Consider the following 27428-nt stretch of genomic DNA (forward strand, 5'->3'; position numbering starts at 1 on the left):
GCTCAACCTGAGGATGAAGGACTTTATACATGTATCATAAGTGGCCTAGATGGACTACACAGCAATACATAGAATTTGACTGTGTGTGAGAACCTCAAAGGTGGGTAGAAAAAACAAAAAGCAAAAAAACAGTTATAATGACTTCCAGTAAACAATAAGCAATTAAAATTAATTGGCTGCTTGTTTATGCAGAATCCATTTCATCAAAGTATTTTTTATATATACTCCCACCTGCAATTGGATTCCTTCTATGTGGGATCATGCTAGTTTTTTTCCTCTGCAGGGGAGTAAAACCTTTTAACTTTCTAATAAATGCATCAATGTGCTTTTTTTCTATCCTGCTGTTGAACTTTTGTCAGTATTTTTATCAGTGATCATTTTCTATTGTGTCTGCCTGCATATAAAGTGTTGCTTTACTCTAAACTACAATTATTTTATGTACATAAGGAAATATATGTCTAGGTTTTGAAACATCTGAAAATTGCATCAGATAAAAAAGAATAGTTAAATGCAACTTAGTTTGAGGAGCTCATACCATGCTGCTCACAGACCTGGATATTGGATACTGAAAAAAATTGTGTCTATGATGTCTTTAATACACGATTTAAAAAAATAAAATTCAAATTGCAAGATAATGTTAACAAATAAAATGTATGTTTTTTTTTTCCAGGTAACAAAATAAAATAAATCATACAATTTGTTCACTACTTCTGTCAGTACTGCAAACTAATGCTAACCTACAAGGGCTGAACCAGCCCTTTGTGCTTTTGATGAGGTATTTTTCTTCATGCAGTAGAGTGTGTAAACAGGCAGTAAATATTGCAGTAAATATTTATAGAGTACAAATGTAACTGCGTGGATTTTAGGAAGTGAAAGATCAGAAATAAAAGATGAACAGAAATTATGAAAAAAATGGATGATTTCAGACATCATCCTTTTAAATACTCATCTAATAACCAACCCGCAATACTCACTGTATCCTGATTTACAGCTAACAATAAAAAAATAAACTAAACTCTGAGAACAAAAAAAGAACCTAAGATATTAATGTATATTTTAAACTCCCCAAATTCCTTTTAGATTGAGGATTGAGTTGCAAGATAAAGCTTGGTTGTCCTGGTCATAGATGTTTGATTGGCATTAAGGAGAGCTAAACAGTACTGAGCAGGCAGTTTTAATGTTGCAGTTGGGTAAATCCTATTAAACCTGCGCTGTGTTAAATAAGTTGCACTATTTAAATACTACAGCACAATTTTATTTTTTTAATTTAATTTAATTTGCTAAAATACATTTTGTTTAGTGTTTAAGTATGTTCATGTTTTTGATGTCCAATCTGAAAACAGTTATCATGTTTACATAATAGTTTCAAACAGCATTGGCATGTTAACGAGTTACAGCAAACACACCATATGCAAAGATTTTACTGTTGTGCTAAAACACCACAAATTCTCAAAATGTTTTGCATTTCATGTGGTCACTGTATGATTTAAAATCTCTTTATGAACCTACACTGATCTTATAATGTCCCTAAAACACCTCCACAGTACTAAGATGAGGGGTTTCATTACTGGTCACTGCATTTTCTCTGAAGAAAAATTATGATGAAGAAACAGAATCAAGGTCCAGTCTGCAGTGAGATGCCTTCTGAGTCAGAGGAGGGCAGAAGATCTCTGTCATCTCTAAAACTCTCTGTAACACTCTCACATGTCTCTGGCCTAATTTCTCTCATGTTTTGCTTTTGCACTTTCTATCTTTATAGTTGGAGCTCCATTGACCACAGGATCGCACTGCTCATTGGAAAAATAACAAGCGGAGGAGTCAGTATATGGAGAACCTGAATTCAATCTATGATCACTTCTAAGCTGATGAGCCATGCAGTTACACAGAGACATGGACATGCAGGAACTGCATGAGAACACATCAGAGGAAATGAAACAGAGCTACTATAGCCTCTTTAGCTCAAGCATGCAGCTGTCTGTGAGCACAGCAGCTCCAGCATTTTTGACACTAAACTACAGTACGGAGTTTTTTCTCTCTCTCTCACATCTCTGATTTATCTGCAGCAGAAATTTTACTTGCATCCTGAATCATGTGTGTAAAATGTTCATAACTTTGTAGTATTCTAGTTTACTGTTCATATTTAAAATCCTCCACTCAGCTTCTGGTGCACCGATCAATGTGACTGTGAATCAGATGTTGCCATTGCCACCACTTTCATGTGAGTACCTAGTTAAGGTAAACCTGGGTTTACTTACCAAGCTGATATTTGATGTTGATCAGCTGATTTTTTTTCCATGAAAAAATAAATCACGAGTTACCTACAATTATTTTTAGCACTCAGCATAACTGATAAAAGTGGTCTACACAACGGTGTGTGCAATTTAACAGTGTCTGAATACCTCAAAAGTAGGTAGTGGCAATAAGCCGGATCAATCACTTCCAGTGAAGGTCAAGATAGAAATTTAAATTAATTTACTACTAATTTTATACAGAAACCTTTTCATAAAAGTATTTTCTATATATATTGAGCTATGACCATTTCATCTGTTACACCCGTGTTGTCCTTTGAGGTAGAGTTAAGCAACAACATGTTTTGTTGTTGTTGTTTTTCTTGGGTTATAAAAGAAATTTGATCATACCTGTGGCTCTCAGTAGCACACAATAATTAAGCACATGATTGACTAATTCAGATGAAGCGCAAGTTTAATTTAAAGTTCAAAGAGAACAGCATCTTGAGTTGTGTCCAGTATGACATGGGAGGAGATGTTAGAGGAACTTTGTCTTTTCCCATGAAAAGTCGTTAAGTCATATATATTTATAACCTCATATGAGCTTTCTGTACTTTTGATTGGTAGGTAATCATATTTCCCTTTTCAGTTGGGTCTTCCTTCCTGTCTTATTTTGGTAGCTGTTGTTCTCTGTATTGTGCTGAGTTTTTGTATATATTGTCTAAATCTTTCTTTGATGGATTGCCTGAGTAAGCAGTATGATTCTTCACCTTATTCCCAGTGCTTCCTATAGTATTGCTAGAGTTCTGTGATTTTGCATCCTCTGACTCAGTCTTTATTTTCTCGGGATTGTTGCTTTGAGTTTGACTCTTCACTCCTGATTCCTGTGTCCTGCATTTGCATCTGCAAGGTTTTGTTTCCCTGTCCCAACTTTTCTGAAATGTGTTACTGCCAACAAACTCAAAGTGATTTAACATTTTTCATGTAAGAGTAAAATGTCCAATGGTTAAACATTTGATATGCTGTCTATCTTCTGTTGTTTGAGATTACATTTGGGTTTTATTTACATTTCACTCTGTGTCCCAATATTTTCAAGGATAAGTGCAGACAGACCGTACAGATGCGTTTTTATTGATGTCCACTGGTTCTAAACTGCAAAGGATTTTTATCCAAATATTTAAACACAATCCTTTAAAATTTAAAACAATGTTGGTTTGTTCAATTACTTTTGAGCCTCTTTAAATAGGAGACTGTGCTTTATAAGTATTAACTATAATACTTATTTATAATATAATGCTTATTTACAGGGGCGATTTTAGCCCATTTTTGGGGGTGCTTCAGCCCCAAAGATTTCTTACTTTTTTTTTGACAATATTTGCTGTTTGTGTGACACACTACTAAAAATATAAAAAGCATACAGTACTGTACTTGTTTGAGACGTAACATTTTAACAACAAAAGTATAGATAACCCCCCCTCCCAAAATGGTTTGTTCCAGCTCGCGTCTCCCCTACTCTGGCTCTAGCCTCTTCCTGCCAGAGCGATGGTGGCAGAGACGCAGCGGAGCGGAGGTATAAGTGCCTGGCTTAAAACAGGATATATTAGCTGCATTTAACCTTCAGTTACTCTTTATATAGTTAGGTAGGAGTCAGACCATGTTTCTTTTTAGCTGAAAAACCTTAAACCCAGGTAACCTGCAGTGTTGAAAACGTGTTTTCCGACAATGTTTGCTACCCTACAATCCGTCCTGCTCTGTAGTAAAATCAGCGACATTTGACCGTCCTGTTGCTCCCATTGAAATGTATACAGCCTATTTAAAATCTAAAACTTATAATTGTCCGCAGCCTGCTGTTGTTACCACTGTCCTGTTTGAAATGGATACTAACTAGCTAACTGACTGAATGCCCATTAACCTTATAACTCCTGTTGTGCGTGTATGTGTGTGTGTTTGTGTACAGAGAGACAGCCAGGTTCATAATGGATATAAGGAAGTTTTTTCAAAAAAAGGAGCCACATTCAGGTAAAAGTGTAAGATCAAATGATCCATCAATCAAGTATAATGTTGAATCAGTGTTTCAATGTTTATATTTTTTATTAGATGTTCATGTGGTTTGGTTATTTGCCTTTTGGTTGAAAGTACACTGAGAGTGGACTTTTTGTTAGCGATCTTAATAGAATTTTTTTCATATTAATGTAATTTTTCATCGAATTGAATACAATCTATTTGTGTATGATTGTCAGTCCAAAGAGGGAGAGAGGAAAGAGGGAATGTGAGGAGAAAGTACAAGGTCAGGAAGAACCAGGTAAGAAAACAGACAGGGAACAGTGACAGGCAAAACAGAAACTGTTAAACTGACAAAGAGAAAAAAAGCTAATTTTACTCACACAATCTGTAAGTTGTGTTCTCCCTATATTAAAGCTGCTATACAGAATTTGCAAAACAAACTGGGTTGAAACATTTTTACCCTATTTAACAACATTCCAACATAACATTATAATTGATTGGGGAGATTAAAATTAATGATATATTTTTATGTGGTTGCCTCCATTTTTATAGTTTTTATTAATATTTTGTAATAATTTATTTGTAATAATTTATTCTGTTTTGGGAGTGTTCTTTATGTATCTGTATTATATTATACATACACATTAAAAGTGAATCTCTGTCCAAAAAATGCACTCAGTTTACTTTTTACTCACTATGAGCATCATTCATTATTCTCCCCCAGTAATTAAGGTTAGGATATGTATTTTTTCTATTCCAATCCATTCTTCTTTTGCAGCATTTAAATAACCTTGATCAGATTTGATGGTTTTGTTACAGACTTTTCAAAAAAGTGTTTTGCTTTTCTTTCACAAATGTGGGGATTAAATTGTGTTAAAATGCACAAAACAGTGATGTCATGTTTTGTGACGAGGACCCAGGCACAGAGAGACTTGATGAATTTAAGAATCTTATGATTTAATAAAGAAATTTGCAGACTTGCACAGAGATGGTAAAATTATGATGACTGAAAATGGAGACTAAGCCAACAGACGATGAGGACAGGGAGGAACAGGGGTTTAAATGCACCAAAGTGACAGTCAGAGAGAACTCGGGACAACATTTAAGGATGCAGGGACTGACAGAGACAGGTTTATCTTGCCTGGCTGGCAGCTCTCTGGGTGCTCAGCACCCCCAAAGCTCTGATCCTAGAATCGCCCCTGCTGCCTTTCATAGTCATATGTGAAATACGGCTGTATAAATGTGTCGCAGCCCCTGGCGTGCACACTCACAACAATGGCTGAGCGTAAACAGAGTCATGTGTGGACATGTTTTACCTCCACAAACAGCCAAGACGCGGTTTGTGATATATGTGGCAAGACAGTGCGGTGTTGTGGCAACACCACTGACCTCGTCAATACCTCGGAGTAAATCATATCACAGAATATGATGAGCTTATGTTGAGGCGAACTGAAGAGGAGGAGAGGGGCAGGTGCTGCTAGGGCGAGACAGACGTCTCTCGCGGAGTCCTTTAGTGCTGCAGGCAGGCAACATGCTCAAATAGCTCACAACTTCAGTTTTTTTTTTTTATTTCTATATGATTATTTTGCATTATTAAGCAATAAAAACAAGTTGTCTGATGTCCTATAATCATTATGAAGCAATATGGTTATGTTATTATTACAATTACATAATACAATTATATATTGTATTATGAAATACAATGAAACATTAAGTTTTTGTACAGAGTATCAGTATTGGATCAGTATCGCCGATACCACCCTGAATTTTACTTGGTATCGGATCGGAAAGGAAATCAGTGGTATCGCACATCACTATAAAACACAATAGGGTATCTAAAGGGAGGACAGGCAAGTTTTTATTGATGTCCATTGGTTCTAAACTGCAAAGCATTTTTATCCAAATATATAAAAACAATCCTTAAATTTAAAATTATGTTGGTTTGTTCAGTTACTTTTGAGCCTCTTTCAATGGGGGACTGCATTGAAAATGGGTGTAATCCCTCCATAGTACTTTGGGGGAAAATCTGCCTGAGTTTACTTGATATTATATTTCTCTAAAGAACTGTTTCTGAATTGTGGTACTGTGATTATCCTTAGAAAGGGGGGCTTACATTTAGGAATTGAGTTGTAAGATATTCAGTTTACCCACATTGCAGACCTGTTAAGGAATAGTCGTATATGTATGATGGAGTATTTGTGCCACATTAAGAAAAAGAATAGTGTCTATTCTAAGAACGATCAAATCATTTTTTTTCTGCCTGAATACTCCTTTGTATATTTGACTGTACAAAAATACAAAGGATATAGTTTGAATAATTCTTAAATGTGCCACAAGATGGCACTCCACCACAAGGAATAAAAGCATCTATACTGAGTAGTAGTCAGACTACCAATTAGCCTCTAAATACCAGGATTATGACTTCATAAAACATTTGCTTAAGACAGTCATATAATACAATGCTTAAATCCACATTAAAGATTAAAAGAAAAAAAAAATTACAAAACAAATCCTTTGAGTGATAGGACAATTTTAAGAATAATCACTAATAAGTTAGTTAAATAATAAGTAACTCAAATGCGCAATGCCAAATGTACAGCACAGTGGCAATATAGCAGTATTTTCTAACATAATACAAAAATACTCCCCCAGAAAAAAAGGTAAAAATGGTATAAAAGGTAAATGAATCCAACACATGTCTCCATCTTAAATTCAGATTAATCTTTACCACTCTTGATATAACGCAATGAACAACATATGTTGTTCTGTAGCACTTGAAATGAGTTGCTGTAAACTTCACCACAGTACCGCAAAACACACAGTTTAGCCTGCACTAAACTGCCTAATCATGCAAACGTTGAATAACACAAAATAATTATCCTTTGAGTTGTTTTGCAAGACACAGCATGAAAGTACACAGCTTCAGCAACACAATATATTTAATCCGAAATCTAATTATAAAAACTCTAAAATGAATTGTGTGGAAATTACAAGTAAGACTTAAAAGTACAGGTTTGGGGAATGAACACATTCAACTAAGCTTATGCTAAAGCTTAAGCTTCAACTAGGTAAGACAGATTTACAACAGGTTACCTGCCCATCTAAGAAGCAATTCCACAACAAATTGAATAGCGAGATCCAATGTAGTTTTATTAATTAGTCTTTTAGAAAAAAAAAGGGTAACACAGTATTAGTACTTATAATTTCAATTATCTTCTTGATTCCTTTATAAAGCAAACAAACCAACAAGAACTAAGTGCAGAAATGTACATATCAGTGTGCAACTGACAATTGAAACTGTTTTTCAGCCTGAGTAGATACAGTAGCTTGCAAAAGTATTCGGCCCCCTTGAGCTTTTCCACATTTTGTCACATTACAGCCACAAACATGAATCAATTTTATTGGAATTCCACGTGAAAGACCAATACAAAGTGGTGTACACGTGAGAAGTGGAACAAAAATCATACATGATTCCAAACATTTTTTACAAATAAATAACTGAAAAGTGGGGTGTGCATAATTATTGAGTGAGGAATAAGATAATTTCAGCAACCTCAAAGCTACTGGAGGAAGACAGACTTTATGTGTATCAGCGTCCTCATAAAGACAAATGTTTCCAATGAACTTTGTTACAGCAGCTTTTAATTTCTAAAACCAAGATTATTAACAAGTGCCCATCTAAACATGACCACCAGTAACTGTCATGTACCGTGTGAATGTCTGGGGGTTTTTTGCCACTGTGGTCCTACCATCCTGGCTCAGCTCCCAGGGCGGGTTTCCATCCCTCACCTGCCACAGCCCCTTGCAAGCCTTTAAACAAGTACTGTGGAGTACTTCAGACCAGTGCTGACTTCCACTCTCTGCTAGACCGTCCTCTACCCCATGGTTGTAACTTGGCGCTCATGTTTCAATCTTGAAAATGGCTGAACTACCCTCTTTTCACTCTCTGGGATGCTTGCACGGTTACCACTTAAAAACCACTGCGGTTAACCCTCATAATGTCCTCCCGATTTCCATACACCTGTGGTCCTCAGGGGTCAAAAATGTCCCCACTTCATTTGAGTGTTTTTTTAAAGTATAAAGTATAAATTGTCAATCAATTCAGTGTTACACCTTAATTTTACTTAAGACCAACACATTAACACAAAATTTAGCCTACATTATACATTTTAGGGCCACCAGACCCTGTTTACATAAAGTACAGCAGATTTGTCTAACTACAGAGTGCTGTATGCTGAACTTTAGTGAGAAAGGGTTTTTTTTTAAGCGTTTATAAATTTTAAATGGCAGCACATAATCACACCTGTGGTCCTCAGGGGTCAAAAATGTCCCCATCTGGTTTGATTGATACTTAATTAATATGAAGTGGATTTTTCCCCCACTTTTAATTAAAACTTAATTCAAACATTTTGACACAATTTCTTTTATTCCATTTCAAATTTAAGTCTGATAAAAACCTCATAAAAATGAATTTTTTCTTTGTTTTCAGGTAAAAAATAAATTAAATCATCAGTTATCGTGATTATCGTTTCACAACCAGAGTCGGTTGCTTTAACAGATTACCACAGACGGGTTTATGTCAAAGTTAATTTAGAAAGCTGTTTTTAAACTACTTCAAGTTTTTTATTGGCAGCAAATAATCACATCTGTTGTCCTCTGGGCTCAAAAATGACCCTGTTTGCTTTGACTGTTTATAAAGCAATAAGTATAAAATATCATCCATCTCTGTGTTTCAAGGTTTTATTCAACTTTATTCCAACTCATTACCTGACAGTTTTCTATATTTTGGCATGGTAGGAACTAGAGATGGCATGATACCACTTTTTTATGTCCGATACCGATATCATAAATTTGGATATCTGCCGATACCGATATGAATCCGATATAGTGTATTTTTTAATCAATAAAACGTTTTTTTAATATCTTGCTGCATTTTGTATAAGTTTACACTCAAGTTTAAATAAATAACAACACTAAAGCTATTCTGTTATACCTGTATGTAAAAAATACACTGCGCCCAAAATATTTCATAGTTCAGCAAAACCAATCAATCTAATAAACTTAAACCTACTCCATCCTCCCTATTCTGGTATTTTAAAGACTACTTAGCAGAAATATTAAGCAACCTAACTAATAGGGTTGCAAACTCCCAGCAAAAAAAAATAGGGAACCACCCTCCACCTCATGATGCTTAATCGATGTAATCAAATTTAATTTGATGCAGGGGGAAAAATGCACAGAAATAAATTATTTTTCAAGAATAATTAAATAGATTCAACATCTTTCTTCAACAGAATTGCAGACTGCACAGATGGTGCCTTCCCAAAGGAAAAAGTAGTATAGCTTACTAGGGTATATTAGACTTAACAGTTAATATATACAGTAATGGACTACTATATATTTTACATCAGATTAAAACTTTGGGTGTAAGATTCAGATAATTATTTATTAAAAGCTAGACATTTTAAATGAGAATAAGAAAGAAAAGTATGTCTTTGTGCCCCCTTTTCCCTGTTCATGCCCTATCGGCCCCCCTGGCTAAACTTTGCTAGATCCGCCCCTGCACAGTTACCAGCTACGTAGAAAAAGATCCTGGTGTAGAAAGTAATATTAAATAAATTCTAACAACAGCTTATCAAGCTTAATAGTGCTGCTGTTGTTCAACCTCTGGTTTCCTCTTTCTGGTGAGAAGTGGGCCAAAAACTAAGAAGAGAGACGGACTCGCGACAGAAAAGCCGATCAGCTGATCATTAAGCAGTTTCACGATTGAAGTAGCAGCAGGAGAGAGAGAGAGAGAGAGAAGCAGTCGCTCCATATATCGGTTGTTAAGCTTAACGCTAAAATGCTTTACAAACATTCAGAGATGAACTTACACACTTGCTTTACTTCTCTCTGGGATAACTTCCTCGGAGATGAAATGCTGGTTTGGTAGCGAAGCTACAAATACACACAGCCGCTCTATCACGTGATGCATACTGCTCCGACGTGCTACGGTTATGAGCCGAGTTACACCGTGTACCAAGTTTTGTGAGGTGCTTTTTTGATATTTAATGGATCGGATTACATTTTTTATTTTTCTCCGATATCCGATCCAGTAATTTAGGACAGTATCGGACCGATACCGATACGTAATATCGGATCGGTCCATCTCTAGTTCCTACTAGAGATGGACCGATAAAAAATGTAATCCGATCCATTAAATATCACGAAAGCACCTCACAAAACTTGCTACACGCCGTAACTCGCCTCAGAACGTTAGCACGTCGGAGCAGTATGCATCACGTGATAGAGCGGCTGTGCCATGCGGGACCTGTCGGTGGTCTGGATAGCATTTGGAGCTTCGCTAGCAACCCGGCATTTCATCTCCGACAAAGTTATCCCCGAGAGAAGTAAAGCAAGTGTGTAAGTCCATCTCTGAATGTTTGTAAAGCATTCCTGCGTTAAGCTTAACAAACGATATATGGAGCGACTGCCTCTTCTTGCTGCTACTTCAATCATGAAACTGCTTAATGATCAGCTGATCGGCTTTTCTGTCGCGAGTCCGTCTCTCTTGTTTGTTTATGGCCCACTTTGCACCAGAAAGAGGAAACCAGTGGATAAACAACAGCAGCACGTTTAAGCTTGATAAGCTGTTGTTAGAATTTATTTAATATTACTTTCTACACCAGGATCTTTTTCTACATAGCTGATGCTGGTAACTGTGCAGGGGCGGATCTAGCAAAGTTTAGCCAGGGGGGCCGATAGGGCATGAACAGGGAAAAGGGGGCACAAAGACATACTTTTCTTTCTTATTCTCATTTAAAATGTCTATCTTTTAATAAATAATTATCTGACACCCAAAGTTTTAATTTGATGTAAAATGAATAGAAGTCCATTACTGTATATAGTAACTATTAAGTCTAATATATATACCCTAGTAAGCTATAGTACTTTTTCCTTTGGGAAGGTACCATCTGTGCAGTCTGCAATTTTGTTGAAGAAAGATGTTGAATCTATTTAATATTTCTTGAAAAATAATTGATTTCTGTGCATTTTTTTTCACACTGCATCAAATTAAGGTTGATTACGTCGATTAAGCATCATGAGGTGGAGCGTGAGGGGTGGTTCCCTATTTTTTATTTATTTATTTTTGTTGTTGCTGGGAGTTGGAACCCTATTAGTTAGGTTGCTTAATATTTACGCTAAGTACTCTTTAAAATACCAGAATAGGGAGGATGGAGTAGGTTTAAGTTTATTAGATTGATCAGTATTGCTGAACTATGAAATATTTTCTTTTGCATACAGGTATAACAGAATAGCTTTAGTGTAGTTGTTGTTTTAAACTTGAGTATGAACTTATACAAAATGCAGCAAGATATTTAAAAAAACAGTTTTGTTGATTAAAAAACACTATATCGGATTCATATCGGTATCGGCAGATATCCAAATTTATGATATCGGTATCGGACATAAAAAAGTGGTATCGTGCCATCTCTAGTAGGAACACCAGGGCATGGGTCTTAGTGAAGGCAAACTTTCATCAGAACAAAGGTGTGTCCATATTTGACACAAGTGCAGGAGGAAGCTCAGGTTCATTCCTCTGTACTGGTCCCATCACGGACAGCTTTCTTTTCTGCAGTTGCAGGCCAAGAGTCATATACAGTAAACAAGTTGTTACAGGTGATTGTTTTCTTTTGGAAACCTGCAATGTTAGGGACAACTCGCGTGTCCTGACTGCAGGCCAGACGGTTTGCCATCGTACACTAGCATGTTCCATGTACAGCTGGACCTGGCATCACATACTGCCCATGTTTTTATCTCAAAGTTCCCTGGTTGGGATGTTCTGTTGGAGGGGACAGAGTCCTCTGAAGGGGACTTGGTGCTCATACAGTCACATCAGTACCTGGATCTTACATCAACAGCAGGAGAAACACCCACTTGTTCCATACACCTCACAGGAGCACGTTTGTGTCATGAACGATGATCATCTATTGTGTCTTTATCAAGAAATTATATCCTTTTTGTGCTTCTATGATTAATCTTGTGTCACCTTTAAAACTTCTCTACCAGACTCAGGATGTCATAAACTGGTCGTAGCGACTTTACTGGATGCACGGCAGTAAGAATCAACATACCCACATATGCCTACAGCTGCATTCGATCCATTTTTCTTCCTCTCTTGTTGTCCCTCCTTGTTTGTCATTGAGTTGGCTGTAGAGCAGGTCATCTGCTAATTGGATGGTTGTTGGTTCAGTCTCTGTGTGATCTAGTCTGGAGTTCTTACCAAGGTGTCCTTGGGCAAGTTACTGAACCCCAACTTGGTCTCTGATGCATCTATTGGCATGTGAACGTTAAAAAGCATAATACAAGCAGAATACACTGTGTATAATGCTTTCAGTACTCGAGTAGAAAAGCCACTGAAGGAGTATGGGACCTGGCATATGTGCTTGGACTGTGGTAGATTGTCTTTCTCTGTGGCACATGAGAGAGTCATGCATCGTCTGTCACTGGGGAGGATAGAAAACCAGATCAATGTTTCCTCACATTACTGCAAATATTCCTCTGTCTCAGCTGACTCCTCTTTCTTGCTTTTGGCGCTGTATAAATAAAATTTCATTGAATATAGAGTACCTTTCTCCTCATTGTGCTGCCTGTTGTTGTTGTTGTTGTGGTTGTTATGACCAGTGCTTGACCCCACATATCAGTGATCCAAGATCAAAGATGTTTGAAAGCACTATGGTGTGAAAATACGTCTCTTTGCAACACTTTGCAACATTTTTGTCCACAGGTGTTAGAAAATCTAATAAAAACCCCATAAATAAATCAACTTACTTAAAACTTATTCCAATCATGCATAGCATAGTAATGAATAACTTCTGTTATTTTCAGACCATTTGATGAATAAAAAACACATTTTTGATAGCAAAAGATTTCTTTAGAGGACAAAAATGACCCAAGGACAACACAAGGGTTAATGACCTAGCCAGTAAAACTTGTTTTAATGTTTACAGTTGGCCACATCCTGTTTTGCATCTCTGAAGAGATAAAAGTCAAGGACTTCTGAACAGAGAAGCAGAGCACAAAAGTGCAAAGATGAAGTCATTTGCAGTCCTCATTCTGGCAATCGGCAGCTGTCTTTGTGATTCTCAGATTAAAAGCGATTGTGACAAAATCTGTGATGTCTGCTCTTTCACTCGTATAACTCAAGACCTGGGAGTTGTGGGAGAGAAAGTCACAAACATTGCGGATAAAATAACGCTTCTAGAGATCAAGCTTCAAAAAACTGAAAAAGAAGTCATGGATCTGCAGAAACGTATTGGAGGTAACATGAGTCAACCTGGTTTGATTAATTGTAAGATTGAAATGTAATTTTGTTCTGGAAATTCTTATTAAATTTGTTGCTTTCAGGCATTCCTCAGGTAGCCTTTTCTGTAGCCCTCCTTGATTCTGGCTTTGGAAATACTGGCCCTTTTGACAGTCCTACTCCACTGCGGTACAAGAACATTTTCTCCAACACAGGCAGTGGCTACAATCCTTCAACAGGTAGTATCTCTGTAACAGAGAAAGTGTTGCATGGAGAAAGAGAAAGTCATGAAAACCCGTGAAATCTAACCAGCTTTAATTTTTTGACAGGGATTTTCACAGCCATGACCAAAGGAATGTACTTCTTTCGATTCTCAATGTTTAACAATGTCAACTCTGTTCCCAACTCCGTTGTAAGCCTCATGAAGAATGGTAAAAGACTGACATCCGTCTGGGATACCAGTGGAAGTGATGCCAATGACATGGGTAGCAATGCTGTGGTCATCCCTCTCGAAGTGGGAGACAATGTGTATGTGGAGCTCCAGGCGAACAGGATTGTCTATGACGACAGCATGAACTACAATACTTTTAGTGGTTTTCTTCTGTTTACACTGTAATGTAAACAACATGGTTATATGCTTGCATGACTTCTTATGCACGGTAAGATAAATATATGCATTTTCTCGGCTTTTTTCCAAAGGATGTTTTATTATTATTATTATTATTATTATTATTATTATTATTACGATTCCTTATTTTGTTTATTGAGTAGTGGAGAGTTCAGAAACTGGTTGATCTCACAGTGGCCCATCAACATACAGTCTATGGAGGTTACACACAAAAATAAAACCTGGGAGAATAAAAAAAGAAAAAAGTACTTCAGTACGTTACCAACAGCTCTAAAAACTGCCAGTATCTAAACCTTAAACTATACCTTTTTAAAGGTATAGTTATTGGTTATTGGTTATAAAATAAGAAAAAAATTAAAATGGCAGAAGGATATCAAAGAACACAGGCTAATGAGCGATACAGTATACAGGCAGTGATTTTAAGCAATTCGGTGGGATTTATATTGTTAGTTTGTCTTTTTTCTTTTTTTAAAGAAACTCCCCCTTTATTCAGATGTTGGGCATTGGGGAAAACATTCTGAAAGACAAATCACATGAGATGCTGAACACTCCTTATCTAAATGTATGATCAGCTTCAAAGTTAACACGAGGCTGCTGAAGGCACCACTTCCTTATTGCTCTGTAGAGGAAAAGCTGATGGATGAATATCAAATGGAAAGTAACACAGGCAAACAGCTCTAAAATATATAACTTGTATTATGTGTAATAAATGGTGAAAAAAAGTACAAATGTAAACCTTGTTTAGGACACAAATGATCTGGGTGGCTTTGTTAGTTGTGCTAAACTGCAAACCTTTCAATCAGTTCAAATTTTCTCTCATAAGTCCTGACATTATTTTCCTAAAGGTCTTGGGGATTATTAGGATGAATATGACAAATATGAGATGAGACTTTTTGATGAGCAGTATTTTTCTCCTTGGAATTCTCCGATTGGTGCCATTTGTGCAGTCTCTTTCTTATCGTTTATTACTACTGACCCTAACTAAATCAAATGAAGCCTGCAGTTATTTAGATGTTGCTCTAGGATCTTTTATGAGCTCCTGGATAAGTCATCAGAGCCATCAAAGTTCACAGAAACTCATTAATAGATAAATCCTCATCCATACCTGTAGGCTGTAAACTATTCAAACAAAATATCAGAATGCTTCTCTTTTTTTCTGATAAAATTAATATTGCCACTTCTTTGACTAGGTTTAATAGCTTTAATGCCTATAAAAAATAAAGGTGAATTATTTAATTAAAATATCTTGCAACAGGACTGGTTAAACCATTTCTCTTAATTGAACTTCTGTGTTCATTAATTCATTCTTTTAGAGGATGTTTCTCTTATATGTTTCTTTTGCATGGGCACTGTGTCATCTAGATTACATTTTTAGTTTTGCAAGTCATAAAACCCTTTATGTCAATGAGCTTGCCACTAATAGGGTGTTTAAATCATTTTAAATTTTTTGTGTATTGATAGTTTATGCAAGACCCACATTTGAAATTATCTTGTAGGTTATGACTTATCAAGGTTATTTCTGGAGTTTTAGGGTCCTGGAAAGCTTTGTGAAGCATATCTCTAATGTTTTTACCTCTCTAATCATTGGTGGTTCTTTAAAAATCCCTGGTAAGTTTGGATCACTTTGAAGGATATGCCAATGTTTTAAAATTATTTCTTTAATGTTCCTGGTGTTTGGTGTAAAGGTTGTGCAAAAGACAAGATTAAATTTAAGTTTTGGTTCTACCAGTCTGAGAAATAACCTCAACATCTGGTTTGGGATTTATGAGGAAGATTGTGTGCGAGAATATTTTGTTTTTGGTATTTAATTTTCTTTTAGATTGTACCCATTTATTAGATAAGATTGAAATGGATGAATTAAGAACTAGACACAGTTTTGGTGATTTGCATTGTAAAATGTCTGAATGGTTATTATGAAATAAACTGATTTTGTCTGAATGGTTTTGTCTACTATCTGTCTAGCTTAAGTGTTTATATTTTAATGGTTACATTACATTTTATGTGGAGTGAATAAATAAAAGTATATTTACAGTGGCCCCTAGAGACAAAGCACGTACAAACCTCAAAACATGTAAAAACTCCAAAGCACGTACAAACACCAAAGCACGTACAAACTCCAAAACACGTAAAAACTCAGACGCACGTAAAAACTCCAAAACACATACAAAACACAACAGAAGTGAGTGAGATGACCTGATGTGCAAAAATCATTGTTACTGTTAAAATAGGTCAGCTGTTCAAGAGTCTGATAGCAGTGGGGAAGAAGGAGTTGTTGAGTCGAGATGTTCTGGATTTCACACTTCTAAACCTTCGTCCTGAGGGCAGAAGTGTGAACAGTCCGTGTTGGGTGTGTGTGGGGTCTTTGAGGATGGAGGCAGCTCTCCTCTGGACTCGTCACTGGAAGATGCACAATATAATGTGAATGGAACCCGAGTTAGGCAAAAACTGTTATAGCGGCCATGTAGGTGAAACTCCTCCTGATCAGGACAAGGAATCTGATGCGAGTGCAGAAAATATATTGTCATATTATTATCAGTAGTAGTAGTAAACTACAATCATACAAGAACTTTTGGTACATGTCCCAAGTCCTTAGAAAGAGAAACAGAAAGCAATAATAATAATTAATAATAATAATAATAGAAATAATAACATAACTTTTACACATAATGTTATGGTCACACACAATGGTCCAGTTAGGTTTAAGATAAATCAGTAACACTGTTTTTTCAGTGCAAGAATTACAGATAAAACTATGGAAGCTATGAAAAAGGTGAATGCATGACTGAAAACACTGTGAGAAATGAAAATCTGAATAATACAACGTTATTCTAACCTTTCCTCCAAGCTGTTTTTGTAAAGGTCCTTGTTCAGGCACCTGGTCCGGCTTTTTCTGCAAAAGTAAAACTGTGACCATGCAGCACTTTATTCCACGTTTTATGAATGACACTAAACTTTGTTCTACAAACTAAGTTCTGATGGGATGCTATTTAAATTGTAAATAAAAACAGGATGCAAAAATTTCCACATCTCATAAACTCAGATTTTATTGACAGTAGAAAATTAAAAATGCAGCAAGTGTTTAAATGAATATTTTACTTTTTCATTTAAAAAACAGTTTAAAAAAACTCATTTTGAATTTGATGGTAGCAACGTATTTTAGGACAACTGGGATAGGGGCACAAGATGTGGCATGTCTTCACTGTTGTTTATACTGCAGTATACTATATATGGTACTAACAGGGTCTTGTGACTCAATGAATGTCATATGGCCAGATGGGTCAGTGGTTTGTGTTAATGAGTTTAGGTCTCACTTGTAATTACAAGATATTTTAAAACAATTCCAAGCAATCCGTACTTGAATAACATGATGTGAATTAAAGCAGACTAGATAACATGAATACCCTGATGGGATGTAATGAAGCCTCGGAGGACTGTAGCATTAATGAAGGAATTATAACCATCTGATTTTATACACTTTTAAAAGCTAACCTAATTAGAGTTGTCCATTCTGTGATATTCCCTCACAAAACCTCAGTGGACAAAGCTCCAGGTAAACCATTGATTTAAAAATACTTTCTTGCAATGGCAACAACTTTGTTTGATGTCATAGTGCAGCCAAACAAAAAACAAAACAAACAAACAAAAACATTCAGTCAAATTCAAGCAAGTGGTAAAGGCACCTACTATTGCTAATTTCCTGCTCCATACTTCTATACTTTGGCTCCACTCCACTAAGTCTGATTTACAGTTTCAGAGAATCTGTATTTTATCTAATACTGGGCTTTGCATTTCATCCTGACCCTGAAACAACATGTTTGTCCCTCTTCCCATAATGCAAACTTTCTTCTCATTGCCTGCTTCTTCTAAAAACAGGGATGCAAATGATTTAAACTGCTATGTTCAAAGCCAGAGATGTGCCCTTGAGCTGAAGAGGCTACAGTAGCAGTGTTGTCCTCCCTCTGATTGTGTTCCCTTGCAGTTCCTGCTTTGAAACAGAAAAATGTCCAAGTCTCGGTGTAACTGTATATCTGGATGTCTCGTCAGCTTAGAAGTGACCATAGATTGAATTCTGCAACTCTGTATATTGACTCCTCCATGTGTTATTTTTCAAATGAGCAGTGGTACCCTGTGGTTAAGAGAGACCCACATACAAAGACAAAAAAATACAAATAAATATTAGGGGAGATTCTAAGATAGGAATTAAGGCAGAGATGTAAGAATGCTAAAGATAATAAATATCTTATGACCTCTTCTGACTGAGGAGGAAATTGATCCTCGACTGGATCCTGATTCAGTGTCCTCATCATAAATTTTCTGTTGAGAAAAAGCAGTGACCATATTAATGCTGTCCAGCAGGTGCTTCAGTACTTTATTCTATGAGAGCTGGTTAGTAAAGGCACCGTACTTATTACAGTGTATAAGAAACACAAGACACCAGTCTCCTTGAAAAGTTGCTAATAGTGATAATGACAATTATTTATAATTGTATTTTGATATTTAAGTAGAGGAATGAATTATAGATGTAATGTATGAAACCATGGTTTTAATTACACGCACCAGCATGAAAATGTGGAAAAAAAAAAATATGCGTGTCTATAAAGATAGTGGATTTAAATAGTTGCAAATACAGTACGATTACTGTTTGTCAGTTTTTCTACTTTTGTTTTTATTTTGGTTACTGCAGTAATAGGGTTTAATTTTGCGATATTCTGAAAGGTCTTGATGCATGCTCAATTATCCAGGTAAGGAAATCCCAGAAAGTTGATCCTGTTCTTCTGGATCTAGTGTTTTCATTGGGACAAAATTTCATCACTCATCCAAGTGACTTCTTCAGTCTGAGCTGACTGCAGGTTTCCCCTTATAAACAGTACATTTGCACGATGACCAATACTAGCATCACTGGTTAACACTGGTCTGTCAAAAAATAAACAAAATAACTAACGTCTCTCAGTCTGGATCAGTTACAAAGCCATTTCAAAGGCTTTGGACTTCAGTGAACCACTGTGAGAGCCATTACATGTAAATGGAGAAAACTTGGAACATTGGTGAAGTTTCCCAGGAATGACCAACTTACCAAAATTACTCCAAGAGTTTTTTTGTTGCATTTTTTTGTTTTGTTTTTTGGTATTTTAAAATATGATGGCCAAAAGTTGTTAGGTTTAAGTATGAAAGTCTTAAGCCTTAAAATAACACATTGGTGTACTTTTGTGGTTGTAGAGTGAAAACAAGCAGGTTACCACAAAATAAAAATGGCTTCAGAGTCAGTGTATTAAAACTGCATCTAACTATTTTTATGCTAGTGCCATTTCCTCTTTGCACCTTCGACCCTATAGAGAAAAAAGCCATGAACATGCTGGGTACACCTGTCAAACTTAGAACTAGTTTGCAGTACTTACAAAAATACCAACCAAACTATGCAATTACATTTTCTTTCTTTAATTGTCAAAAAAAGCATTTAGGTTTACTCAAACCTTTGATTATTTTGTAAACTAATAACTAATAATTCAACTGGTTATGAAATAAAAGATTAATTTTAGTAATAAAATAACCTTCAGAGCTCAGTGAATTCTTGGTCTGGTGTGAGCATTCGGCCTGTGAAAACTAATGTAATGATTTTGTTATTGAACTGAATCGAAAGATATCAGTTCATTTAGACTTTATGAATCTGGATTAATCTGCAATGCAGCATATATTTTCTTTATTAGCATTACCTTGCAATTTAATATATGCAATTAAATTTAAATCTTCACTGTGATATGAGCCACAGAAATCAATGCCAATTTCCCTCTTTTTTTTTTCTTATTTGATGCACCCTTTTGATATTTGAACACCTGGACATAAACAAAATAAAGCTAAATGGTATGGTAAACATAAGAATAATCATCCAAGGAGACACAATAGAAAATGGCATGTCAGTTTTATGATCAAATCGGTCTCCAAGGCTGACAATAAATGTACAGCAGCACAAAGAAGAGCTACATTCTTCTATCCGTTATGAAGTTAAAAAGGTTTTACTCACCTGCAGAGGAAAACAGCCAACATGATGCCACATAGAAGAAATCCAATTGCAGTTGACAGTAGGGCTGCCACAAACAATTATTTTGATAGTCGACTAGTCACCGATTATTTTTGCGATTAGTCGACTAATCAGATCATCATCTATTGTACGTAAAACGTACAGCTTATTGCACCAGCAGCATCTGCTCTTATATAACTATCATTAGCTTACAGCTGTAAGTGTTTAAGGTTTGTGCTAACTAAAAATAAAGGCAAGATGATAGTTTATTAAATTTTAATGAAATCTGCAGATTGTTTCGGTGAAGTTTAATAAACTCCTTGCTATCTAAAATATAACAGGACACCGGAGTAAATTCTCCAGCATCTCACACTTCTGATAATCAGCTGTCTGTTTGACGTTTATTCAGCTGTGTAAAAACTATAACTTTAATCTCAGCCAAACCGATTTACTCAGGAACAAATAAAATACTAAAAAAAAAGCCAAACAATAACATTTTGAAGTTATCTAAGTGACTCATATATGTTTAACCTGAGTAGCGAAAGACGGCGGTGGGTTTGAAAACGATTTGCCGGGAGTCCGGTGTTCTCACGGCTCTAGTGAGCCTTGCTCCCGGCTAACTATCGAGCTAGTGGGTAACAGACGTCTCCGAAAACGTCGGAGCGCTTTTGAAAATATGTGGTGTCTTGATAAACTGAACAGATATTTGAGGTTTACACAGCTACATTCTCGCCTGAAAATATATTAAACGTTTATTTTGTGACCCAGAAAGAATAATAAGAGCAATATTAAAACTAACTAGTTGCCGCCATTGTTGGAAACTGAGCTGGGCTGCGCTATGAATTCTGGGACAGAGCTACTTCTTCTTCGGGGTTTAACGGCAGCTGGCATCCTTGTACATGCAGTGCTGCCATCTTCTGTTTCAGTCCGTTATTACACTCTTAAATCCTACTACTTATTCCTGCGTCTTTTGGGATCTTACAAAGCTTCAAACGACGTGTCGACTATTAAATCAGTCGTCGACGATTTTGATAGTCGACGTAATCGTGACTAGTCGACTAATCGTGGCAGCCTTAGTTGACAGTATAGATAGAAAATACTTTGAAATGGATTCTGTAAAGCAGCATAGATGTAATTTTCATTGGTTATTGAAGCTTTACTAAAAGTGATTGGGAAATGTTTTTGTTCTACCCACCTTTGGGCTTCTCAGACACAGTTAAATTCCACGTAATGCTGTGTAGGCCATCTGCACCAGTTATGCTACATGTATAAAGTCCTTCATCCTCAGATTGAGCACTAAAAATAATTATCTCACTGGGTAACTCGTGATTTATTTTCAGTTTGTAAAATGAAAAATTTGAAGAGGTGCGATTCAGCACAATGGAATATTGGAAAACAGATCTGCTGTTGGTCCAGGAGATTTGCGTTGCATTTGGCTCAGATATGTTGCAAGTCATTGTCACAGAACCTCCTGTGAACACCATCATATTTCTGTGTCCTTTTTCAACAAACTCCATTGTTTAAAGGGAAAAAAAAAATTGCAAATATATTTGTATTTGATCTGGATAAAAAGACATGAATATACTCTGTACCTGCAAAGCCATGCCACACCACTAATAGCTGAGTGAAGAGCAGTGCTGCTTGGTTTAATTTCAACATCATGATCATCAGACTGAGACAGAAGCAGACTTGAATTTCACTTTGAGCTTTATTTGTATCTGAGGAGGAGCCACCAAAAAAGGAAGTGGTCTGCTGCTGTTTTGCTGACTCAAAAGTCGTGAGTGTGTGTGTTTCATCTTTTGTGGAATAAAACAAGATGTTTTGTGGGAATAATGCATTCATTAGGTTAACAAGAAATTGTCACAATTTAAGTGATTCCCCCACTTGAAATTTAGTCACTCATGTTATAAACGGAAATATCAGATGCACACGATTAAAGGAGAAATTTTCAAGTGCAGTAAAACCACATCTGCATGGTTTATCACACTTTACCCACAAGAGAATTCACAGCTGTACAACATGTTGCATACTTGATCATGTAACTCAGACCTTCCCAAAGTGTGGGGCCCACCCCCTGGAGGAGGGGGGGGGGGGACACTGCTAGCACGGGGCGCCTACACAAACGCAAAGCAGGAGATGAAGCATCGCTGAATATGTTTCCAAACCAACTTCATTCTAAGCCAAAGAAAATATGATGAAGGATATCTTCCCTTTGGTTTCACCTGCACAAGTGCCAAGGTAGGTTCTCCCCTGCAGAATTGGTTTTCCCTTTGTCGGGAGCACGCGCTGGGCTGTTCAAATCACAGACAAACAGTGTAACTGTCCCTGAGACAGTTAAAATAAAGTTGGTTATTTCATGTTTCTGTGATAGATTCATGCTTAATTTAGTTCATTTATTTATAAGATAAGATGATAAAAGTTTAACATTAATTAAAAAACATGTCTAAAATATGTGATTACAAAATATGGGTTTGTTAAATATGTAAAGTGCTGTAATGTTTGTATGAGGTAAAGTTTGTAATTGTCACATGACCAGAGTTTGGTTGAGAGCACAACCATGGCATTGTGGAACTAGCATGGATACATGGCTACAGATGCATCTACAGCCTCAGCGTTAATGTTATTCTGCATGTGGTCCAAGAGGCACACACGGTATGGTTTCATGTATATTGTTTGTATAATGTTGCATACGTGTTCTACACTGGTAATGAGAGGACATTTTTGTGATATCCATTATTGTGCATTTTTTCTGTTCTACTTGCACAAGACTGTTTATGGACACTGATATGAGAGACTGATAAGCTCAAAGCATTTATGTTGTAAACTTTGTGTTTCTTCAGTTTTCACGGTGTCTGAAGACAATAAGAGTGAGAGAGAGAGAGAAATAAATTTCCGAAGACATCAGTATGATGCGTGGCCATTCTTTGTTGGACCCCTGTAGTTACAGTGAAAATGTACCGCCAACGTAGCTGGAAGTTCGACGTTAGAAGCAATGCATGTTCCAGAATAAGGAAAGAAGAAACGTTCTTGACAGCGCAGTGTGTGTGGTTCGAGAACACAGCGGAAAAGAGGCTTGCAAACTTAAAAAGAGGAAACACCATTATTGGCGCTTTGGACGGCAACGACCACGACTTCACCAATAGAGGGCGACATTGACCATCATAAACTACAGCTCTGCAAATCTCTGCCGCTGCACACAGCAAGAACTGTAAAATCCCTGTCGGTCTTCAAGGAAAAGATAACGGCTCTGCAGTCAGCGCCAGGTTGGGCTGTGATATATGCTCAACTTCACGGATGTTAGTAAAGTTTGGAGAGGTCTATTAAAATAATAATTTATTTTGTATAAGAAAGGTACTGAGTTAAAGGTAACCAACCTGTCATTATAGCCAAACTGTTCCCTTTTATTTTACAAGTGGTGTTGTTTAAAGTGTTCTAATAATGTTTAAGAGTTCAACTTAAAAGAAGAATAACAAGGGGTGTAGTTAAGCAAATTGTTGCAAGAATCAGATTGTACTGAGAATTGTATATTTGCCAGGATCGCATGTACATATAGCAACAACTTGTTTATGCAGCAGGTTTGCTGAAACATGTACAATGTCAGTAAACACCGAAAAATCACATATTGAAGAATGCAGAGGACAAATTGATTCCCTTAAGGAAGAGCTAAGTAGATTGAATGAACAATTGAAATTACAGACTGATGATGTTGAAAGGGAGAAATTGGAGTTACTCATAGGTGATATTCATGCTAAAATAGAAATCAAGCAGATAATGTTGAAGAAACCTGCCTCTAATACTTCAAGACTAGAGCCCAGGAAATCCTCAAGGGAGCGAAAGTTAACGCCCAAAATGCTAGAACTTAAGCAACAAGAGTTCTCTCAGAAGGAGAGTAAATTTATCAAACTATATGAAAGCTGGAAAGAACAAGTTAAAGCTACACGTTCCAAACTTAAAGATGAGTGCTCTGACCAAGAATTAGCTGACATGATGGATACTGTCGAAGGGCTGGAGTCACAAGTGAAAAATACATACAAAGATATGAGATCGCAGTCAGCCCCTTCTACTGAGACTAGAAGAAAAATTGATTCCTGCACAGCAGTAACAGCGGACTTGATGAGAATACTTAAAGTACGTATGAGTGAAGTGGGGCAAGAAGAGTTTGATGCTAAGGCAGAAAATGCGAGACTTCACATGGTGCTAGACAGAGAATATGCTCAGTCAATATTTGGGACTACAATCTCCCGACCTTCTGTACGTAGCTGCCGCTCGAGCTGTTTATCGGAGCAGCAAAGCATCAATGTAAAAAAGGCAGAGTGTGCTGCACAGCTTGCTGCGAAGCAGGCCGAGATAGAGATGGAGGAGGCTATTGCTACACAAAGGCAAGAGCTTAAAAGACTAGAAAATCAGCGAGATCTTCAGGTAATAACTGCAAAGCTAAAGGCTTATTCTCAAGCAGATTCAAGTGAAGCCTGTGGAGAAGACAAAAGCGCACACAGTGCGGTAGTCAGTTGTCCTCCATTAGCTCCTGAAGAAATCATACCAGAGCAAACCTACAAGAATAATAACAATGAACAACCAAACAATAATAACAATGAGTCATTGTTAATGCAAGCCTTGCATGACACAATGGTCCTCACCAGACTTCCTGCACCTGAGCCCCCAGTCTTCTCAGGGGAACCACTTAAGTTCTTAGAGTGGAGCACTAGTTTCAAAGCTTTGATAGAACGGCGATGCACAAATCCAGCTGACAGGTTGTTCTACCTACGCAAATACATCAGTGGAGAGGCACGGTCTGTATCGGAGGGAAGCTTTTACAGAAAAGATGACGAAGCATATGACCAAGCTTGGGAAGCTTTGAATGCTCGGTATGGCCACCCCTTTATAATTCAGCGTGCATTTAGGGAAAAACTGAACAACTGGCCAAAGATTGGTTCAAGAGAGTCGCTTAAACTGAGACAATTCAGTGATTTTCTGACAGCCTGCAGCAATGCTATGCCATACATCAAAGAACTGCAGGTGTTAAATGACTGTGAAGAGAATCAAAAATTGCTCCAAAAACTTCCTGACTGGGTGACTTCTCGTTGGAATCGTCATGTCACAGTGCAGTTACGGCAAACAGAAGAATATCCAAGCTTCAAACAATTTGCTGATTTTGTTGCACAAGAAGCGGAAGTTGCATGCAATCCTGTAACATCATTTCATGCCTTGAAACACACTGAAGAAAGGTCAGCTAGAGACATAAAGCGTCCAAAGGCTAATGCATACATCACAAATGTGAAAGCATCAGAGAGAACAACCACAGGATACAGCGGAGTGGAGAACAATTCAAATGAGCCTGATATAGAAAGAAAAGCAAATGCTTTGCCATCAAACTCAGTCACATGTATTTGCTGTGGAGAAAGCCATTCTATTCACAAATGCCAGACCTTTGCTAAAATGTCTGTGGAGAACAAGAGAAAGTTCATACTTGACAATAACCTGTGCTTTGGCTGTCTCAGAAGAGGACACAATTCAAAAGACTGTAAGCGCAAGGCGACTTGTGGGGTTTGTAAAAAACATCATCCAACAGCTCTTCACGAAGACCGTCCAAAGACTGCAGTGAACACATCATCACATAGAACGCAGGCAGAAGAAAACATATCTGCACTTTCTTGTTGCATGGACAGAGGAGATGGTGGGAGCACATCCATGATAGTGCCTGTGTGGGTTTCTTCAACCACCACTCCAGAGAGAGACCTTAGTGTATGCTCTATTAGATACACAGAGTAGCAACACTTTTGTAGATCAAGGGGTATGTGAGGAGATGGGGATGAGTTTAGAGCCAGTGAAGTTAAAGCTAACCACTATGATGGGAAGAGATTCCATTGTTCAGAGCGAAAGAGTTAGTGGGCTCAGAGTTAGAGGGTTTTCCTCCAAAAGCTTTATCAACTTGCCACTTGCCTATACCAGAGACTTCATCCCACTTGAACGTTCACACATTCCCACCTCTGAAACTGCCAAAAGATGGGAACATCTAATCAGAATAGCACAGGAGATGCCTGAGTTAATGGATTGCAAGGTTGGGCTGTTAATAGGCTACGACTGTCCTAGAGCACTGGCACCACGGCAAGTAATCGCGGGAGGTGACGAAGAGCCATATGCAATCAAGACAGACCTGGGCTGGAGCATTGTTGGCAGTTCACAAAAAATGGCAATATCAGCAGAAGTGACAGGCCTGTGCCATCGCTTATCTGTTAAGGAACTTCCACCCTTGACACCAGCCACCATCATCAGAGTACTTGAGTCAGACTTCAAAGACACAGCTCCTGGAGAAACGAGCATATCACAAGATGACATACAGTTCATGCAACTGCTAAATGAGAAAATACACCAGAATGCTGATGGGCACCTAGAGATGCCACTTCCCTTTAAGGCACGCCCTCAGCTGCCAGAAAATAAGCGTCTGGCTCTGGTGCGACTTAAGCACCTGAAAGGGAAGTTTGAGAAAAATCCCAAATTTAAGGACGATTATGTAAGGTTCATGGACAATGTCTTCAAGGAAGGTGATGCTGAAAGAGCTGAAGATGATCCCAGAGAAGGAAATATGTGGTATATTCCACATCAAGGCGTCTATCACCCGAGAAAACCGGAAAAAATCAGGGTTGTGTTTGACTGCTCTGCAAAGTACAGTGGCACAGCTCTGAATGATCACCTCTTGACTGGACCTGATCTCATTAACAGTTTGACTGGAGTACTCTGCCGATTTCGCCAACACCCAATTGCAATCATCTGTGATGTAGAGAAGATGTTTCACAGATTTCATGTAAACAGAGAGGACAGAAATTACTTGCGATTCCTGTGGTGGGAAAATGGTGAAACAAACACAGAGCCAAAAGAATATCGCATGAAAGTCCATCTTTTCGGGGCCGCATCCTCACCAGGCTGCGCAAATTATGCAATGAAGTATCTTGCGAGCCAAAATGAAAGGGAACATCCCACAGCAGCCAACTTCATCAGAAGTAGTTTCTATGTTGATGATGGGCTAATCAGTGTAAAAACTGTGAATGCAGCCATTGAACTAGTGAGAGATGTGCGGAAGGTGTGTGCAGAGGCAAGACTACGGCTCCACAAGTTCATATCCAACAACAGAGAAGTCCTGGAGTCAATTCCACATAGTGAACGAGCTAGTGGAGCCCAGGATGTGGACATCAGTCATCATGAACTCCCAGTTCAGACTGTGTTGGGAGTAAGGTGGAGTGTAAGCAGTGACACCTTCTCCTTTAAAGTTGC

The 27428-nt window shown here is 37.4% G+C and overlaps 1 protein-coding gene across 1 annotated transcript; it reads left to right on the forward strand.

Moving 5' to 3' along the window:
• The first annotated feature begins 13273 nt into the window (after positions 1–13273).
• On the forward strand, positions 13274–16091 carry LOC146370753 (complement C1q-like protein 2). The gene is made up of 3 exons (XM_084909037.1): positions 13274–13533; positions 13620–13754; positions 13845–16091. The coding sequence occupies exons 1-3, from the start codon at positions 13305–13307 to the stop codon at positions 14129–14131; spliced, it is 651 nt and encodes a 216-aa protein (XP_084765163.1). The 5' UTR covers positions 13274–13304; the 3' UTR covers positions 14132–16091.
• Positions 16092–27428: the final 11337 nt, after the last annotated feature.

The sequence above is a fragment of the Perissodus microlepis genome, chromosome 16 (genome assembly GCF_051167445.1).
Source record: "Perissodus microlepis isolate ML-2025 ecotype Zambia chromosome 16, ASM5116744v1, whole genome shotgun sequence".
NCBI lineage: Eukaryota > Metazoa > Chordata > Actinopteri > Cichliformes > Cichlidae > Perissodus > Perissodus microlepis.

Bases quoted from the DNA above. Each gene is read 5' to 3' on its own strand.
- LOC146370753 (XM_084909037.1), top strand. From the start codon at position 13,305: ATGAAGTCATTTGCAGTCCTCATTCTGGCAATCGGCAGCTGTCTTTGT. The intron at 13,534-13,619 runs GTAACATGAGTC...TGTTGCTTTCAG, and splicing joins TCTGCAGAAACGTATTGGAG to GCATTCCTCAGGTAGCCTTT. The intron at 13,755-13,844 runs GTAGTATCTCTG...ATTTTTTGACAG, and splicing joins TGGCTACAATCCTTCAACAG to GGATTTTCACAGCCATGACC.